The following is a 19,757-nucleotide window of genomic DNA, read 5'->3' on the forward strand; positions in this document are numbered from 1 at the left end:
AGACGGTGCCTGCCGGCCATGTTCATCGACGCGAAACCTCGCGTGGACCCTGGCGATCTTTTGCCCTTTTACGCGAGACTATTCGGACAGTGGTATCCGTACATCACTGACAATCGGCGTGCCCGTGGTACTGGGTCCTGGCCGCTCGGATCAAGCAGTCCGGCCCGGACGGGAAGTGACACCTTTGGCTATTTCTTGTCATTCACATCGGCCGAATCATCAATAGCACTGACGATCGCAATTCGCACCCGGCATCGTGATCTAGATTGGCAAGAACTTCCATGGTCCAGCTGTTCGTTTGCTGTGCTAACCTTACCATCTACGGAAACACACTAAACACACTAAACCTTTCCCTCTTTTAGTCCGGTCCTGACGGACGGCGGCTTTTGGGAGGTAGCTTCATTATTAGCCAGGAACACACAGAGAGAGGGAGATGGCTAAGCTGACGCCACCTGAATCAAGGTTTTGCAAAAGCCTGGCAACTGATGGAGAAGAATGTCCATCACGATCTGTTTTCTCTCCTGAAGACCAAGCCTTACTAGGCTGGTAGACAAAGTTGGCAAGCGTGGAAAGTCAGGTCTCTGAGCCTTGTGTCTCTCCTTCTCTCTGCCGTGCCGTGCCCCCGAGACATTCAGATTGTCTCATTTACAGAGGTAGGATTTCAACCTTGCCAGGCACGCAAAGCACGCCGAAGGTGCAAGGGCAAGCCAGCCTCTCTACAGGGTACGAATACATTGATGTGTTTTCCACCAATGTCTCGCCCATAGCCTAAACATGATGTAAGACTTCGCTGTAATGTTGTACTGGGGACGTCACTTGAACTAGAAGGGGGTGAGGGAAAGTGAACGATTATGAGCTTATTTCTGTCTCTTTTCATTTCTTTTCCCCTCCCGTCTCATCGATGATCGAAGGTCTCTCATTTCGAGACTTTCCCCACGTGATTGCGGATATTTGTCTCGAGTCGAAATAATGCTCAACATCAGGCCATGCAAAGTGCGAAAAAAAAAGGCAGATACATTGGAAATCGGTGGATGTAGACTTCGGTATTTCATCTCGTTGGTCGCTATTCTGCCAACATTGTAGTAATGGTAGTAATATGAGAGGTAAGGAAAGTGTCTATGTTATCGGTATAAGTTGTGGTCATGATATGGTCATCAAGTAAGAAAATAATTGGACCCGTCCCGGATCCGACCCTGAAGATGTTCAAGTCCCTGTAAGTATCCAGTGTTGCTGAAGTCCAGCGGCAGCAACTCTGAAAGGTGCCCCCTGTCGATTTTTTTCGATCCCAAAGTGTTGCATGGTAACAAGCCAAGAGACCCCGAGTCTCATGGCGTCAGTGTAGTAAGACATTATTCTCGAACGCCCGCGCAAGTTTTAGAAAGAGGCTATACTTTGGCACCCGAAGCCATGAGCAAATGTTGACGTAGGAAAAATGTGTTTGTGTGGTGTAAATGGTGACGTCTTAGTACCGTTTAAACGGCAACGGCGGATGAGCTCTTTGTTGACCAACGGCTCTTCTTAGTAAGCTTAGAGCCGGCTTGCTTAGAAAGGCGTTTTCCGGGCTTGGTGCTGGAAACGACCTCAGACGGCGCGGCGCTGACCATTTCGATGGCGACTGCGTTGTTGATGACATGCGGCGGTGTGGTGTCGCGGCGAGTATTCTCGTAGGGGATGCTGGCTACGCTGACTGCTTTCTCCGTGTGAGAGTCGATGGTCTCCAATTCAGTGAAACGCGTGACCTTGGACTTCGAGGTGCTGCGGCGGTCCTTCTGCTTCAAGGCGGATGGCGCAGCGGCAACAGGGTGCGGGGCGTAGGTGTAGGAACCGCCTTCTTCCTCTTCTTCGACGGACTCATACACTGGCTCGGGCGTTACACAAGCTGCCGGTGTAGTGGCAGCCGACGATCTTCCGGACATGGGCGCCGAAAAGGGGGCGCCGGTGTTGATGTTGAAGTTGAATGAAGAGAATCCTGAGGAAGAGCGAACGCTGGCAGTCGAGGCGGCTGACGAGGCAACCATGTTTTGCTGGGTTGCCGGAGAGTTGTTGCACTGCATCGGGGGAAGAGACGTCATTGCCGGGATTGCATTGAACCCGCGCATCGACGGCGGCGGCTTGCTTCGGTCTGTAGAAGGCGAGGAGTGCTCGGCTTTCGGGGAGCCATCAGCACGCTCCGATGCATCCGATGCCCGGCGAGAACTCGGGTGAAGACGGTGGGTGTGAACAGCAGTGGCTGGGTTTCGAGGTACCTGTGAGGCAGTAGGTGGCATGGAAACATGACGAGCGGGCTTCATCTCCAGGTCCTCCTGTGAGCTGGTCGAGCGGCTTGAGCTACCCGTGGGAGATTCGGCTGCTATGTATTAGTCTCTGGCTCTCTTTCAGATTGGCGAGACCATTTAGTGCAACCTACCTTTGACGGATGACGGACTGTTGCGCCCCGAAGCATACGACCTATCAACCTCCTTCCCCTTGAGTGAACCCTTGAGTGAGATGCGACTGCCGTCGGGGACTCCATAGATGGAGTTAGTGTTGCGTTCCTGCCAGTAAGGCATCGGGGGCGGACCGCCGCTGTAGCTGTATGCTCTCGGCATGTTGCCCATCGGGCTGGCGTGAGCGGAAGGATAGGTGACGTGCGAGAGACTGCTTGAGACGCGAGGCAGACTTGGGCCGGGCATTCTGCTCAAGCCGCTGGCGGCCATTGCACTTCGCCGCCGGTTCTGTTCCATGATCCTGGGTCGGTCCTCATGCTTAAATGCTGATGGTGCTCCTGCAAGCGCGTCAATGGCGGCATGAGTAGGAATGTGCTTGTACGGCTGTTTCGGTGCCTCTGCGGCCTTCTCTGCCTGCTTTTGCTTGTGCTCCTTGGCCTGTTGCCTAGACTTCTTGAAAAGAGAGAAGACAGCCATCTTGGTCTTTCTTTGGTGCCGTTAGACCAACGATGATAAGGTTGCTTGGTAGAGACGGTGTGAACCGTCAACGTTGAACCACACTTATACCAGTAAACCGATAGTATCTCTGTTGGAAGAGAAGAAACAGCAACCGCTACGGCTCTGTGTGGTGGGAGATGAAGTAATAATAAAGGCCACGGCCGGGATACTGTTGTTCTATGACTGGCAGGATTTCGTATAAGTCGAGCCCGGGCAGCTGGTTTGGGCTATACTCAGGCCGCACAGGTGAAACTCGGGCGGTACCACAGACCAAATCCCAGCTCGAATGACTCTCTGACTTGGCGATATGGGAAAGGTGTCGGCTTGGCGAAAAGTCGTCCGTTCACTTTCACTAGTAGCGGTCGTTGTGGGAGATGGCTCGTGCCTCTCTGGCAGGTGACGGATGAATGTTGGGAGGTTGAAGCGAGAGTTGGACGAGTATTGTACCACAGGTAGGGCAGGTTTGGGGAGGGATATAAGCAAATAACGATAAACAGCTTTAGGTAATGCTTGCCCGGGAAAGCGGATTGCAAATGCCAAAGTAATATGGATAGATGAGCGAGAGTTGGGAGGAACACCAGGCAGCCCAGAACGGAAGCTGGGTTAGGTCGGGAGCCCAGGTTCCTTTAAGGCGTGGCGGTGGTGTGTGTCTTGGGGTTGGACATGGGATATGCATGGGGGTGGTGGCAGAAAGAGATGGGATGGGTGCATGGTCGACGTGGATTGGGACAATTCCCAAGCGGGGGTCCCAGACGACGTGCAGCTCGCTCGTTTTCTCTGCAGCTTCTGGCTCCCGAGGGCTCCAATGCGTGTCTCTTCTTGGCAACCAAGGCGAGTCCAGCCTTCAGGACGATCCCGACTAAGACGCTGGAAGATGGTGCCGCCGTCAGTCCCGCTTCTTGGGTAGAGGATCCCGTACGATAGTGTCAATGGTGTCGCCGGGCTGCCGTCAGACTTCACTACGTCTTCGTTCGTCCCGGTCCATCTGTCGATACCCCTGAGTCGCACGGTCAGGTCCAGGTCCAGAAGCTGACTGAGATAGCGTTCTTCGACGACTCGCGGCTGGGGGTTCAAGGTAGGATGCGAATGAACCGACAAGAAGGTCACTAGCCAAAGCTTTTGACAGATTTGGAACCAACGCTTGGCACCGGCTACTGAGGTTGTGTAGGACTGGACTGGCATGGGACCTGTGAATATCGTCCCCGAACCATGGTGACAACCTACTCAGGCTTATATTGGCCTCGCCTCGTTTCGTGTCATGACCAAAGTTGGATTCAAGTTTCCTAATGCCTATTCCCGGCGCCGCACAGCAAATCATAGCTGCAGCGGCTCAGCAAGGACTGGTCGCCCGGAAAAGATTGGCGGCTGTCTATTCTGCTTGGTTGATTGGGCCCGTAATACGTGTAGATTTGTGCAGCAGAGAAACGTTTGGCTTTCTGTGCCTTCTTCTTTTTTTGCTTGACCAAACGGCCCTCGTATTCGAGAGACAAGTAGCGGTACCTTGTTGCAGGGATGCGCCGTCTCCAGCACGAGCGTTGTGATCGTGGCAGTAAAAGAAAGTCCTTGGTTGGAATTCGATAGCGTCGGTGGGAGACAAGCCGCTAGACGACGCCCAGGTACCCAGTACCAGATCATCAGCACGGAAACTCGCGCGGACATTCCAGGGCCCCGATTGATGGCGTTGGTGTCGGCGTTGGCTTCACGTTTAGGTTGTTCCCCATGAGCGGAGGACCCAGCCCAGCCGCACTGGACAGGGGCATGTCGAGCTAAAGTCGCTGGTCCGCTTCAGGGGAATCAGGGCCCGGTGATGGATACTCTGTGAGGGTGGATGATGCCGATGATGAATTGGCGAATTGCTGGTGGTGTGCCAATGTGCCCCTCCCCCCGTCCGTCCCGTAAGTCTCGTCCTCCCACCACCAATACCGCTACCATGAGTGTGTGCCTGACCACCACCACGCATCGCCCTCGTCGTCGCCGCCGTCGACTAGGCTAGGTCAAGTAAGACCAGCGGTCGACTGTCTGACGTTTTGTCAACGGGTCTTTTGTTCTCAATGCCGACCATGGCAACGGGCGGGGGAAGCAGAAAGCTACTGCAGCGTTGTCTATCTTTGGGCTTCCATTGTAGGCGTCCAGTACGCCACTCGGCATGTCTTCCCATTACATCAATGACAATACTCTTGTTTGTTACACGAGACCGAAACTTTGACTGGACGTGACGATCTTGGGGCCGTTTTGCGTTCTCTGTTTCTGCGTTGTTCTTCTTCGTCGTCGTCCTCGTCATCATCCAATGTCATCAGTCATCTTTTGTTCAATAAAGACCGCTGGCGGCTGAAAAAGGCATTGAAGCAGTCAGCGACAACGTCCCGGCGGCAACGAAGTGCTCCTTTGAAAAAGGTTCGGCCCCATGCCGGAGCAAGGCCCACAGGTCTCACCCCAGGGCGGGCAGGTCGCAAACGAGCCCATGGAGCGGCTGGATATCGCAAATTCCTCTCGTTCGACGGCGGTTTGCCATTTCTTGCTTTTTTGTGGACATCGTAATCGTTGAAAGTGTTTTGGCGTGGCATGGGGTGTGAGGGTACAATGTATGTAAGATTATACCCCTGCCCGAAGCTTGCTCGTGCCGGTGGATAGCTAGCAGGGCTAGGCAGCTGGTATGAACATGGATTGCATTAAGATGTGAGACGGGTTGGCGGTACGGCCACACGGCGAAGAGGCATATCGACGATTGTAAGTTGTCAACCTGTTGGGGGTCGGATGGCGGGATCCATCTGCCGTCACGGACTGCCTACGAAAGGTAACGTCCCAGCTGCTTGTACCTTCGTACTTTGTAGTAGGTAAGCCTGCCAGAGCGTGAAGGCACGAAAGGCAAGCGAACCGGACTTGACCTCGCGAAGGAAGGAATTATCGAATAGCAATCTGGCCTCCTTCCATGTGGTGCATTTCATGGTAAGGTACGTACTTACCTCCTCACCCAAGTCGATGGATGGAAGGAAGGTACCTTAAGGTAAGATAAGGTATTATGCATCATTGCGATTCATTCATCGTGCTTACCTTGCCTGTCTTATTCAAGGTGCCTTTTGTCGTGGAACGCTCAGGTGTTCGACTCATCTTATCTTTCCCTCATCTTGAATCCAGTCTTCATCTAGTAAGTTCGGACAAACGTACATCTGCATATGTATGGATACATCTCTGCTCCAGCAATTGGTTCGTCCTGCACCGAGAGTCAGTGTGTCTCTCAACTGCAGGGCATAACTCGCCAAAGCGGAACTGACAGCCGGGCGATGCGAGGATTCCATATCCTTTTCTCGACTGTCCATGTCGAGCTCAATTCAGCCTGGTGAGTCGCGACTACCTATCAACGCGCCTCATGTGCCAGCCGTCTTGACTATCAAGAACTAACAGCGGATGGTGCCTGGTTCCTGATGCCAAGTAAACCGCCTCAAACTCACCTGGATTATCGCTGTCATTCACTCGGACACTTTCACAATCCTTGACGCAAGTCCCAAGCCCAGCTCATCACAATCGACCAGGATGACTCAATAATTCCGAGCTCGCATATCAAGCCCTTTCATTTCACCTACGGAAGTGCAGATAACACCAGCCTTTCTTACCGCACAATCTGTATAAACGCCCAAGCAAGCCCGCATTGCGTGCTCTCTCTATCCCTCTCACTCGGCACCGGCACGCCACGTACATACACACCGCAACATGGAAAGAGGTAGAAGAAGAAAAAAAAAAAAATCCCCGACCGTCGTCATTATCCTCGTTCGCGTTTCCGACGCACATGCTCTTGCATGATACCTAGCCCGACCCGGTTGCTTGGACCAAAAGCAGACGATACGGAGAGACCGCACGCTGAGCCGGGGGTGTGCTCAACCTTCGGTCACCTGAAAGCAGCAGCAGTCGTTGTCAAAGTACGTGCAGCGCGCCCGTTTGGGGCCATGCGCAGTTCGGTTTGGGAATATGGAGCTTTTCAGCTCACCTACCTATTTCCCTATCTTGAACACCCCCCCCCCCCCAGCAGCCTGGCCCTAGGAATATTGATTTTTCAGAGTTCTTAGCCTTGTCTAGGTGGGAATCGCTGCCCTCCAAGCCAGGCTGGAAACATCCCGCGCTGCCTTGGCTATCGCCGCCAGAGTCACGAGATAGACTCGCCATGCAGACAGACTACTGTCGCATCACCGGGCGCCGGATTCAACCCTCTGGCTTACACTACTTCTTCCTTATCTCTGGAATCCCTGCTGTCACGGGGGGGTAAGGGGAAAAGCCACAGCGTACGTAGGCTTGGAATCCCGACGTCGAAAACATATCCAGTCAGCTGGACTCTAGAAGTCTCTCGGTTTGGGCCGTCGAAGAGTGGCTTTTCAGCCTCACGTCCAAAGAAGTGTGATCGTGAGCGCAGAATCTGTGCTACCGACATCCTTCGTTGCCCGTGTACAACTAAAAGCTATATACCTATGTGGCTGGGTACCGACAAACTGGTCGGCGAAGGGACTGATATCCTCAGCCAGCCGCAGCCGCACCCAAGCTTGGAAAAGGCCTAGCTTAGCCATCTTGGTAAAGTTTCGAAAATTGGTGAAGGGGGTTTGATCATTGATGAGGCTAGCTTTGGGAAAGCTCTACTATGGAGCTGCCGTGATAATGCCGGACAGGCGACCGAAAAAAAAGGGAATACCCCCACAACTCGCACGCTGCCACGCACTCAGTTGGCACTCAGCCGCGTCGAAGCCATCCAACCTTGGCCTAGCTATCGTGTCTCTCCCAAGGGTGCGTGGCACGAGTCCGACGACTGACCGTGGGTGACTGGGTGTGTGTATCTCTCAGAGAGAGTCTCCGTCGGCCACGGCTGCGGGGGTCTATTTCAAGTTCGTGGCTGGACCGTCCCGATCAACGCATGGGTGGGTGGTGGTGGTGCGTATCAATATCTGCGCCATCCAATACAACCCTGCCATGGGATAATGTTCCGTTGCATTCATGCCCTGGCTGGGCCTTTCCCTTCACCGAGCCGTAATCATGTCAGGTAGCGAGTGTAGTGTATGGGAAAGGCAAGTCGTAAACCACTTTCATCGGCAATAGTACGCGAGAAGTAGGTCACCTCGCATTCTAAAAAGATGAGATCACTTCCGTCAAAGTCAGACCCGTCTGCCGCTGCTACGTTCGAAGCGTTCTTGTCACACGTGCTTCCGCGACATGGAAACGGCCGTATCGAGTTTTGGAAAAACGAGGTAATTTCGTCCTGTCTGACATGCATAGGTAGCAAAACGCCCTCCTTCACACCTATCAGCATAGGACAAGCGCCTCTGGAGAGCGACGTAGATAAGATGCTGAGTCGAAGGACCTTCGAATCTAATCTCCTTTTTTGCCTTCCTCCTCCTCCTCTTCCAGAGGGAAAGGAATAGAAAAAACTTGTTTGTCCTGCATCATCAAGATTGTTGGGAATAAACAAGGCGCCGCGCTAGGTACCTATTCCCATGTAAGTTGACAAGGACCCTGGTTTTTTCGCGCCCCCCCCCCCCCCGAAAGGTGGAATTTTCTCCGTTCGGCGAGCCTTTTCGCCAGCCAGAGGGACGCCAGCAGACAGTTCCCGGCCCGCCCGGGTTGCGGTTCCCAACCCCCTGCTAGGGCATTCAATGATTGTTCCTAGGCTCCGACGCCGGTCGTTAAATCATTATTTCCAGGTTTCCGAGTTGGTTCAGGCTGCAGAGAACCCTGCTCCAGCCTTCGAGTTGTGGACTAAGTACAAAGCACTAGATCTCGCTGCAAGAGAGGCCTTGTCGAGATTACCCTGCGTGTACTGATGCAGTGGCAGGACGGAGAACTGCAAAGAGATGCAAAGGTGAAGTGCTGCAACACGATCCCAGCCTCTGCGACTGTTCCGTTTCCTCTCGATGCTGTCTAAATTCTTGACGCAGACTGATAGTTGTCTCAATTCCCACAACTTTCGCTCTGCGAATCCTGACGATCAGGAGTACGCGTCAAGCGGTACTTGCTATCCGTGGCTTAATTTGCTCGAGGTCCCCTGGATTGCGGCGGACCAGATTTCGAGGGGTTGACAGCTGACAGATTTGGAAGAGTTTCGTAAGGTCCGTAGCTCGCGTACCATCAAGCACGCCGATCCGGGAGTATCGGCTGAGCCTAAATCGTGAAACTGTAGGCTGCCGTTGGAATAGACCCGAGTCGTCTGTCTTTTCTTTGTTCTCTTCTGCGCCACCGCACCATCTCCACCGGAGCTGATCGACCTCACGTACTCGTGACTGTGGCATCACAAGCTCGTAGTTGTCAGAATGGGACCAATTCCTGGAGGGGCTGCTTCGATAACCTTTGAAAGGATCGGACTGGCCTGAGTGACAATGTCCATATCGGGAGTCAACATGTGCATCGCAATGCGCCGGTTGACCCATGGAGGCCGGACTTGAAAACCCCGAATCGTCAAGATCGTCAGTGCAAGGGAATTGCGGCTAAGCGATTTCAGGCCACTGTCGCCTCTTCTGACGACATTGAAAGAAGTTAGCGAGGGCCGAAGTTCGGATTTTCCTTCATCGCAGTGACGATGGCGAGAGACCATTTCGTCCAGGCTGGGGCATTGCAGCTGATCGTGAGGGGCGGCTCGTTGTTTGCGCCGTCATACTGAAAGATGGACGTGGATCACGCCTAGGTCGTTGGCTTGCCTGACACTTGCATTTGAGAGGGAATATCTCCAATGCGTGATGGCCCAAGCGACTTTCGCACTTGGGTTGTTGGGTAAACCGCGGCTGTGCTGTTGTTGCTCAAGAGCCCGTTGTGCATCGCTCGGACGTATCGATTGGGGATTGAAAGTCCGCTTTGCCGGCTTTTGATATGACATTAATGCTCCTTCACTCTGTAAGTAGCATCCCTACAGTGCTCAATTAGACTTCGTCAATTCTTGCCCGAGGAATGGACATGCAGCATTGACAACCGGAGAGAAAACGAATATGAAAAATGCCGGAAGTGGGGGTCGAAAATGTGATATCGTGGAGATGGAGCCCTGAATCCCTGCAGGAATTTTAATCTTTAATACCCAGAAAGCCCAAGGGCCATTGTTCCGATGCGGCGATGCCCCAATGCCCCAGTGATGTGGCACGAGCTCTTGGTGTGATCTGCACGGGAGCACCCAAGCAAGAAATGGGGCCTTGGGTCCATTGCTATATGCGGACACGCGCTATATCAGAAGCGACGGATGCTTGTCTATCATGACTTGGAACGGCGATGTTTTGAAACGTCTGATTTTGGAATTGGTATTCTGCTGCCGGCTATTGAAGATGGGTTAATGGGAGTGCTTGTTGGTATGAGCGGCACGTGGACTCAACGGGTTTGCGACAGCGAAATAGCTGACAAGCCCAGCAGGGCCAGTCAAAGTTGAGTAGATAGGTACTCTGGTCGTGAAAGCTGGTGATGTGGAATGTTGTCCCCATCTCCATTCCGACATTCCGGGCAGTTGGGCTCCCTAGGCATTGATCATCGAACGGATGAGATGTGGGGAATAAGTCTCTACCTGACGTAGTGGTTCGAGGTAGGGCCTCTTTGTCCTAGGTCCAACGAACGCTGGTTCCACGGAACGGCCTTGGCCCAACGTCTGGTATCGAAGCAAAAACGTATAATGACGAGGTTGATCTATGAATGGGATAAGGTTAAATAAAGGTGTGTCCCACGAGCACGCATGCCTAACAAAACCTTACACTACCTAACGGAAGGAAGATACCTTGGGCGCGCTTGCTTTTCCGCGCTTCTGCAGGGACCTCACGGTGCCGCCAAACCTTGAGTCTTTCTTTCCTACCTTGATTTAGGTACCTCGGATCAGAAAGACATGCGTGCCAGTATCTTTGAATTTGCATCTTGAGATACCTTAGGTAAGGCGGTAAGCTGTCCGCAAAGTATTTAAAGTACGGATGAGGTATAGACACTAGTTTGATAAGATGATTCACGATAGACGGTTCCTTCCATGGAAACCTTCAAAACACCAGGTGGACTGTCGCTTGATGCCCAACGGAATGCTTAGTCATTTGACCCCGCCAATCGATAAACGGCAGGCGAGCGCCTACCAAAAGCAGATAATTAGACGAGTAGCCGCACGTTGACGCAAGCCTCCCACCTCCCACCTGGTGTCCCCCAGTGGTTTTCGCGGGTGCGAGGTGGTCTGTGCATTGAGTCCACAATCGGCTAGTGCGATGCGGGTACCGAACCAGAAAGCGGCGAGTGGGAGCGATGAGCGGTAGGGTCACAGTGCGGTGGGTGGATACTTGTGGGGCCTCGTTGAGCAACCAGCAAAGCTGCCAGCCCAAGGAATCACGCGCATTGGACTATCCCGTCCCACCATCCACGGCCACGCAGCACGCAGTACATACGCAGTACGGAGTACGCAGAGGTGCTACCCACCTGCACCCAGTGCCAGCGACAGCAGTCCGCGCAGTTTCCGTCCCAGCGTGAGAGGTGCCCGCCAGCCCAGCCCAGTCAAGTCCCGTACCCAATCACCCAGTCACAGTCCCAGTCCCAGTCCCAGTCACAGTCCCCAGTTTGCCTCCTCTGTCCGACCAACCGACCGACCGACCGACCGAATACAGCCTCAAAGTTCTTCCATCTCATCATCATCTGCCATCCCACGCAACCCAAAAATTTTGCGCCGCGACGCCGCAGTCGACGACATCCAAACTTCAGTTTCGCCGCCTTCCATCCGTGCAAGCGCGTTGCTTATCATCGTCGCCTGCACTCCGCTATCGCTGTCGTGTCAGCCGCAGCGTCCTTCTTTCTCCCCTACGCATATACCGTGCCTTGCGTCGCTCAAATCCCCCGGCACCCGCCAATCGCGCGACCCGACCGCCCCCTCTCATTTTGATGGCTCCCTGATCATCTCGACCCTACGTCACCCGGGCACATCTCGTGGCCACGCATTCATCGACGACGACAAACGTCTTCTCGCACAATCGAGCTCAAGACTCCTCGTCCCCGACCGACCGACCTCTCGCTAGAGAGCCGCGCCCCATTTCAGGCGCGACCGACCGACGGGAAAGTGGCGCTCACCATCCTCACCCAGACCGACGCTGAGCTTTCCCTTCAACAACACCTCGACCTCGCTCCCGATATTCTTAGCTACCCCCGTCTCACTACCGAGGGGGGCACCGAACCATTGATGATGGCACAACCCGTGCCTCATCATGCGACGGACAAGAAACGCGTCAAGGTCTACGAGCTGCGCAACAATGACTGGTTCGATCGCGGCACCGGCTTCTGTACCGCTGCCTTCATGCAGGTATGTCTTGTCACGCGCCTCTACACCATCGCGACCTCGCATTCTCCGCCGTTGATGCCTCCTCTATCAAGTATATCAAAAGCCTGATGCTAACCTAATGGTACTCGTCAGACGGCAGATGATCAGCCTCGCGACCCTAGAGTCATAGTTGAATCAGAAGATCACCCTGATAGGCTTCTATTGGAAACTAAGATTTGCAAAGAGGATGGCTTCCAGAAGCAACAAGGCAGGTCTCATGGCACCTCAGTGTACGGCGCAGATAGACTGACTCCCACCAACAGAGACTCTCATTGTCTGGACAGAACCCAGCAATGGCATCGATATGGCCCTCTCCTTCCAGGAGGCGGATGGCTGTGCACTGATATGGTAAGCGCTGGCTTCGTGTATCTGCCATTGATGTTCATCGCTCATCGTTATTCTTTCCAATAGGAAATTCGTCAACAGCGTGCAACAGACTTTCCAGGGTGGCATGGCCGCCGCCGGTAAGTCGCGTGCTAACGGGGACCGTTTTGGACGACCCCAATCTAACGTTTTCCATTCAGACGACAGTCTTTCCGACGATCTGGCCATGGAAATGCCTACTACCATCAGCCTTCCACCAGCCGAAATCGGGAATCTTCAGGAAATTGAGACTAGCATGCGCATCATGAGTCAGACAGTCAATGGACGAGACGCACTGGCTAAGTGCATCATGGGCGAGGACTACATCGGCAAACTGATTCCTTTGGTCGAAATGGCCGAAGATCTCGAGAGCCTATCAGATTTGCACCGACTTTGCAACATCATGAAGACCGTCATTCTTCTCAACGACACCGCCATAATAGAACATGCCGTATCCGACGACTGCGTTCTAGGCGTCGTAGGCGCTCTCGAATACGACCCCGATTTCCCGAGCCACAAAGCCAACCATCGCCACTGGCTCGATAACCAAGGACGATACAAAGAGGTTGTACCGATCCAGGACGACCAGATCAGGAGGAAAATCCACCAGACCTACCGACTTCAGTACTTGAAGGACGTTGTACTGGCACGCATATTGGACGATCCCACCTTTTCCGTTCTCAACTCTCTGATTTTCTTCAACCAGGTGGATATTGTGCAGCATCTGCAAGGAAACGGAGAATTTCTTGGTGACCTTTTTGGCATCTTCAAGATAACGCAAACAGATCAGAGACGGAAGAAGGAGGCCGTTCTGTTCATTCAGCAATGTTGCGCCATTGCGAAGAATTTGCAGCCGCCGGCTCGCCAAACTCTTTACAACAACTTCATCGGTCACGGCTTGCTTCAGGTCATAAACTTTGGCCTGCGTCACCCTGATGTGAGTGTTCGGGTGGGCGCTACCGACGTTCTCGTATCCCTGATAGACCACGACCCGCACATGATTAGAGGCACTATCTATCGTCAACTCCATGAAAGGCAACCGCCCTTGACAGATTCGCTCATTGATCTGCTCTTGGTGGAAGTCGATCTTGGCGTCAAGGCACAGATTTCAGATGCCTTGAAGGTCCTCCTTGACCAGGGCCCTCCGCTTCAGTCGCAGGAGGCTTTCGCAAAAGCGAACGGGGAGTTCCCAGGCCGACGGCCCCAGGCAATGCAAGATCCTCAGCACGCCAACCTACTTGACAACTTCTACGCTTCATCAGCAATAAGGCTCTTTAGGCCCCTCACAGACCTTCGAGGCCGCACCAACATGGCATTCCCATTGCAACAAGCCTCAATGTTCACATATCTCATCGAAATACTTTGCTTCTTCATCAGACAACACCAAGGGAAATGCAGACCCTTCGTACACCAACAAGATCTACTCCGGCGAATTGCCCAGCTATTTGCCTGCCCGGAGAAGTATCTCCGACTAGGTTAGTGATTAGCTTCCCAACCGATTTCGTGCTTTGCTAACCGTGGATGCCAGTTGCCATTCGCTTCTTCCGTAACCTAGCAGGAATGCAAGATGAGTTTTACGATCGGCTCATCATGGAACATGGCATCTTGGAACCCTTGCTTGACATGGTATCTCAATCTATGCATCGGGACAATCTACTCAGCTCCGCCTGCGTCGAGTTTTTCGTATTCGTTACCGGGCAAGAGCACAGAAAGGCCATGAACAAATTCCTCGTCCAAAACTATCGGGAACGACTAGTCGATTTGAGTTACATGGAAACTTTCCGTAATGTTCTAGTGCTCTACGACCAGACCCAAGGCCACACCGCTGAGTTCTACACGGAATCAGAAGAGGATCTGGCGAGACGGACGGCTGCCAACACCAATCAGAGGATGATGGAACACATCGCCGTAGACCAAGCCGAGGAGGATTACTTCAACACCTCGGATGACGAAGATGGGCCTGAGAGTAGGGCTTTTGACAAGGTGCAGCCCACAAATGGCTCAGCAGCGTCAACGCCAGCCTCAAGACCGCTGGTCGACTATCCTTCGGACGAAGAGGTGGATGAGAACGCTGATCCTGAGGTCCTGCCAACGTCTGGCGAGAAGCAAGACGGAACGGATGGCGCTTCCGATACGAGCAGTGAATCATCCTCGGTGGCACCGCCAGAACGCCTATCTGAGAAAAGACGACGCGAAGAAGATGATGACGACGAGCTTGGGAAGCTGATGCAGAACAAGCGCAGAAACAGTAGTTCTGCAGGGTCGAATGCGTCAATGACATCAAGTATGGTCAGGAGGAAGAAGACCTTTGCGGATCGGTCAAACACAGCAGCGCCGAAAAAGATTGCTATCAGCATATCACCTTCAGTGAAGACTGGTGGGGCGGCGAGGTCGGATGATGAATCCTGAGCGTTTACCCTGGCATTCACTGCAAAGCAGATTGCAGGTACGATTGGCGATGACTGTTTCCATCATGCTTTAATTAAGGATCGGCGAGTTTGGGGGCGGTGAGGCGTTATTATCACAGTTCACGACATGGGAAATCGAGAAGAGTAACCAGAACTAGCTAGAGCCAGAGAGTGCGCCGACAGCAGAAAGGACCTCCCTTCCTCCACCTCTTGTGGCGGCGCCATTGGTGGTGATGGGAGAGAACGCGAGTACGGAGGGAGAAAGAAGAAAAGAGGACAAGTCCCATCGTGGTATATTGGGCTCTGCGGGCTGGAATTGCCAAAGTAGCATCGTGTACCATATCCTGTTGAAGTTTTCTTGCTTCGACGCCGGGCCTCTTTGCGGGCCGGTGAGCCTGTTTCTACAAGGCTTTATCTTGCACTCGGGCGCGTACCGTTCCAAACCCATCTCTGAGCAAATACCAATTTGGATTTAACCAATTTTTTCGAGGTCTCTGCCGTTGTGATTTGATGTGGCGCTTGTGTACAAGCAAGAATGCCAGAAGCAAACTTGTGATAGATGGGATTACATCCAATAACGACATACTTTAGCTCGGTCTCTGTAGGGAGCTGTATCGAAAGAATTTTGCCAGAACCGCATGACCAGGAGATTGGGTAGGGGACTATTAGCATAGGTCTAGATTCCGGAATGCCCATTGTTTTCATGCGGCGCAGATTCAGCATCATCTGTTCTCGCCTCTGGGGATACACTTTTGCGCAACATATACGCAGCACAAAATTATGTCGTCACTGGCCCCGTTGGTCTATGGTTGAATATGCATTCTATGTTGGCTAGTTTTGTACATGTATATCTATCGACGCCGTGAAGCTTACATTTGTATGAATACATATTTCATTTGCCACTTGGTGTTGATGAAATCCAACGTTGCGTGGCATAGTACACGGGAGGCTCACATCATTCTGAACCACCCCTCGTCACCAATCCGCCGCTTTTATCTAAGTGTAGTCGATCTCCACGAGTACGCTTTCTTGCCTGGCTGCGACTCGGCCCCGTTCGAATCCCGAGGCCTTGTCGCGGAATTCACAGGCACCTCGCGCTTACTTTGAACCCTCCTAACCAGGGTCGGCTGCGTGGAAGCAGGCGCAGGCACAGGCGCACCGGCAAAATTGTCTTCGTCCTCGCTCATCGTGGACAACTCTTGCTCTTGTCCAAAGGCCGCCGGTGCGAGACTATCAGCCTTGTTGGTGCTCTTGGGTTTAGAAGAGGCATGAGACATGGCGTCAACGAGGGCCTCCTTGACCTCTGCCTTTTGGTCGAGGTTCTCTTTTCTCAAGACCGTGCGGACCTCCTGGACGAGAGCCAGGATCTCGATATCAGACTGGATGAGCGCCTCGTCCTTGTCAGCCTCGGCGCTCCTCCGGAGGTACTGCACCGCCCAGTAGAGGCGATACCTGACCTCCTTAGAGGTGCGGTACGGGCGCGTCATGAGCTCGGCGAGCAGCCAGCGCACCTTGTCATATTCGTGCCGGATCACGTAGGCGGCGAGGAGGTTATTGAAGTTGTGGGCGCTGTAGCAGAGGTCGCCGCGACCGTTGACTTCGGCCGCGATGATGCAGAATCGAATCATCTCCCGGTAGTTGCGGAATTTCTCGCAGATGCGGGCGGCGCGGTTGAACAGGCCGTCATCGATGTGGATGTCTTTGAGGCGGAGGTCGTCAAAGACGGCCTTCATCTCAGGATAGACCATACTTCGACCGTCTTCACCCGCCATTCCGGCGCGGCGCTCCTCGATTTCGGCGAGTTGGCCGTGAACGATGGGATACATGGCCTCGTTGGTGTCGCAACCTTCGGACTGCGCACTACTCAGGAGTGCCACTGCCTGCCTACTACGAGGGCCTTCGGTTTCAACGACAGCTCTGACTGCCAACTTGAGACAACGACTCGTGTGTCCCATGCCGTTGTGCAACGCACGCTTGTAAAGGGCCAGCACACTATTCCACCTCCCAATCTGTGCATCCGCTCTCATGGATTCGAAGGCACCCACCTCGTGGGCAGGGCTTGCCATGTAAGCTCTCAACCGGACTTGTTTGGCTCGTGGAATTGTTGTATTCGTAAGGTTCTTGTAACATTGGTCGAGGCCAGGGAAGGCGGTGCTGATGCCAGCACCTTTCATGGCATGGTATAGGTCGGACAGCTGTTTGTCGTTATACTTCCAGTTTCTGCGGCAACTGACCAACATTGCGGTCCAGAATTTGCTATCGGCGGTGTACCCGGAATCCATACAGAATACCAGCCATCGCTTCAGCGCCAGCGTGTCGCGACATTTTGCATGTCTGTCGGCAATGAATGTGACCAGGTGGCGGTCAAGGCCTAATCCGAATTCCGAGATGTACGTTTCCATGAAAGTCTCAACCTCGCCCCACGTGTGAGTCTTCGCATAAGTCTCTAGTACGGCCGCAAATACGCGACTAAAGTGCCGTTCGTTGTGAGGGTTGGCCGTTTGCACCGTCCTCATCGCCTCAAATTCGCTGAAGACTCCGGCCCAGTTCCCCTGCTTGGCGTTTTGGAGGGTGAATTGGCCGAGGATCTTGATATCAGTTTGAGCTTTTGGGTATATAGATATAAGTTCCTCCATGAGCAAATCTGCTCTCTCGGCTTGTTTAGCCTCGATGCAGACTCGCACCATCCTCGATCGAATCTCGAGAGTGTCTTGGATACCGTAAAAATCGTTGTCCCTTGCATCTTCGAAAAGCTGAAGGGTCTCCGTGAAACTGCGTGTCGACTTCCAACGCACCCAGATTAAGTCTTCCAACCATTTCCATGGCATATCCCATCCATCGCGCTCCCTCAGCAGGTTGAATGTCTGGAGAACTTCGCGACACTGGTAGCCTCCAGTTGCGACGACTGAGTTGACGACGTCCATGCAGAGACGCTTAGAGTATGTAGAGGTCTTTCTCAACTCGGCGAAGATTCCGATAAACGTATCGATGGCCAGTGCATGCTGCTGATGCTCGAAGAGTTGCCTCATGAACCAGACCATGGTTCCAAGCTTGTCAAAACTCCAAGTAGAAACTTGTTGAAAGATTTGAAGAACGTCAATAGGGCGTTCGTCCTCCTCCGCCAAGGCTTGACTGATCAGGTCCTTGCCCACTTTCACGTAGCCAGATCGTATTTTTGATTTCTCTAGCGGTGGCAACAGCAAATTGCCCACATACAGCCTTGCCGCTACTTGTAAACGTTCGGGGGCAGATTCGTCTTTCTGAGGCTGTTGCGTCGTTGAAGGGACCAGGGATGTGGCAAACTCAAGAACACACTCCGCCAGCACGTCGTTCTCGGTGGCCACCTTATGGTGAACCGCAAATTCCAGAATCTTTCCGGCAATCCCAAAATCTTTCCACCGGTGGCAAGCCTTTGATAGTAGCGAAGACAATTCCGAAAACCATTCAGGCAGCGCTTTCGACTGGTCCACAAACCTGTAGGCTCGAGCAACGAGATTCAGAGCTGCAGGCGGTATGTCATTTTCGCGCCGTATAGACGTTGAATTGCGAAGCAGTTCCTCTAGCCCAGCAGTTTGAGCAATAGCACCAGGGTGGTTGCTTATTACACGTTCTACTGCCAGATCAATGGCGTTTCTTTGTCCTGGCCCTCCATTTGGTTGCTTTCCATACGACCTTAAAACGCTATCTCGAGCAGACAAGTCCTGTATCGCAGGGGTTGCGGACGAGAAACGGGACACGAAGAGTTCAGGCCTCTGTCTCTGCGTAGCGTTCAAGGTCGACCGGCCACTTTTCTGCGTTGTCTCTCGCTTGTCTATCGTCTTTTGTGGAAGATCTCGTTCGCTTGCTGCCCTTGTTGGGCGTCGTGCATCTGGACCGGTTTCATTGACGTGTTGATCCAAATATGAGCTATCGAACACCAATCTACCGTGTTCGTGTGAGGAATCGCGGCTCCGAGACCGTGTTGGCCAGCTAACGAAATTTGGATCGGTAGCGACCTCTTCCTGGAGAGCCTCGAGAGCAGCGACGCCGCTGGTGCTGTATCGTTTCAAAGACTTCAATCGCCTGCCATTTTCGACTGCTGATCGTGCTATTTTGATTCGCTGGCGACGCTCTTCTGCTAAGAGGACGAGAGAGCAAGAAGTCCCGAAGAGAAGACCTCGAAGTGCATGAATCGCGGCTTTCGAGGGAACGGGGGCGGGGGCAGACATCGTGCAAGCTCGACAATTGCCATGATCGTTCGCGACTTGATTATCGGATCATTTCGTAGTCGCAAGAGGTCAATCGCTCGAAGGGGGGCTATCGCAATGTTGGGCGCGGTTGCCAATGGGTCGTTGAGACTGCTAGTCAAAAGTTGAAGGACCCTTGTCACATTTACGCCCACTGTCGTACCACCCTCGGCCTTTGCTAAGGTACCTCATGCAGATGCTTTTTGCCCGCTGACTGCTGTCCCGGCGGGCTGGATTGGGATGAAGAGGAACGGGAGTTGATCCGTTCCGCTCAATGGCGTCTTAGTCATCATTTGAACAGACATGCAAAAGAACCAAACCCGAACCCGAACAGCAGCATTCATTTGACATGAAGCAGCTCTAATCGCCCACATCGTGAAACACATCCACTCCTGTTTCTAGAATTTTTCCAATGCGAGTGATCTCAGAAGCTGTGTTGTCTTTTTGTCTGCCACTGATAAGTTGTTCTACCTCATGCAGCAAGCCTGGAGCAAATCATGACCCAATGAATAAGAACTAGGCTCATAGACAGGCTGCCTTGTGCGATGCTTTG

The 19,757-nt window shown here is 53.1% G+C and overlaps 3 protein-coding genes across 3 annotated transcripts; 1 reads left to right on the forward strand and 2 right to left on the reverse strand.

The window, feature by feature from the left end:
- Nucleotides 1-1,174: 1,174 nt before the first annotated feature.
- BDZ83DRAFT_72290 (uncharacterized protein) lies at nucleotides 1,175-3,215 on the reverse strand. The gene is made up of 2 exons (XM_060512517.1): nucleotides 2,408-3,215; nucleotides 1,175-2,347 (listed from the first exon to the last, which is right to left on the reverse strand). Exons 1-2 carry the CDS (start codon nucleotides 2,901-2,903, stop codon nucleotides 1,473-1,475), a joined length of 1,371 nt encoding a protein of 456 aa, XP_060369254.1. The 5' UTR covers nucleotides 2,904-3,215; the 3' UTR covers nucleotides 1,175-1,472.
- Nucleotides 3,216-12,495: 9,280 nt separating this feature from the next.
- Nucleotides 12,496-15,184, forward strand: BDZ83DRAFT_72437 (component of IIS longevity pathway SMK-1-domain-containing protein). Its single transcript, XM_060512648.1, has 2 exons — nucleotides 12,496-14,045; nucleotides 14,099-15,184. Exons 1-2 carry the CDS (start codon nucleotides 12,659-12,661, stop codon nucleotides 14,977-14,979), a joined length of 2,268 nt encoding a protein of 755 aa, XP_060369255.1. The 5' UTR covers nucleotides 12,496-12,658; the 3' UTR covers nucleotides 14,980-15,184.
- A 506-nt stretch (nucleotides 15,185-15,690) lies between these two features.
- On the reverse strand, nucleotides 15,691-19,376 carry BDZ83DRAFT_691772 (uncharacterized protein). The gene has a single exon (XM_060511319.1). The coding sequence runs from the start codon at nucleotides 19,184-19,186 to the stop codon at nucleotides 15,971-15,973; it is 3,216 nt and encodes a 1,071-aa protein (XP_060369256.1). The 5' UTR covers nucleotides 19,187-19,376; the 3' UTR covers nucleotides 15,691-15,970.
- Between the last annotated feature and the right edge of the window lie 381 nt (nucleotides 19,377-19,757).

This window comes from Colletotrichum acutatum, assembly GCF_030867785.1.
Source record: "Colletotrichum acutatum strain CBS 112980 chromosome Unknown BDZ83scaffold_13, whole genome shotgun sequence".
Taxonomy (NCBI): Eukaryota; Fungi; Ascomycota; class Sordariomycetes; order Glomerellales; family Glomerellaceae; genus Colletotrichum; species Colletotrichum acutatum.

Bases quoted from the DNA above. Each gene is read 5' to 3' on its own strand.
- BDZ83DRAFT_72290 (XM_060512517.1), bottom strand. From the start codon at position 2,903: ATGGCTGTCTTCTCTCTTTTCAAGAAGTCTAGGCAACAGGCCAAGGAG. The intron at 2,348-2,407 runs GTAGGTTGCACT...AATACATAGCAG, and splicing joins CAGTCCGTCATCCGTCAAAG to CCGAATCTCCCACGGGTAGC.
- BDZ83DRAFT_72437 (XM_060512648.1), top strand. From the start codon at position 12,659: ATGGCCGCCGCCGGTAAGTCGCGTGCTAACGGGGACCGTTTTGGACGA. The intron at 14,046-14,098 runs GTTAGTGATTAG...CGTGGATGCCAG, and splicing joins GGAGAAGTATCTCCGACTAG to TTGCCATTCGCTTCTTCCGT.
- BDZ83DRAFT_691772 (XM_060511319.1), bottom strand. From the start codon at position 19,186: ATGTCTGCCCCCGCCCCCGTTCCCTCGAAAGCCGCGATTCATGCACTT.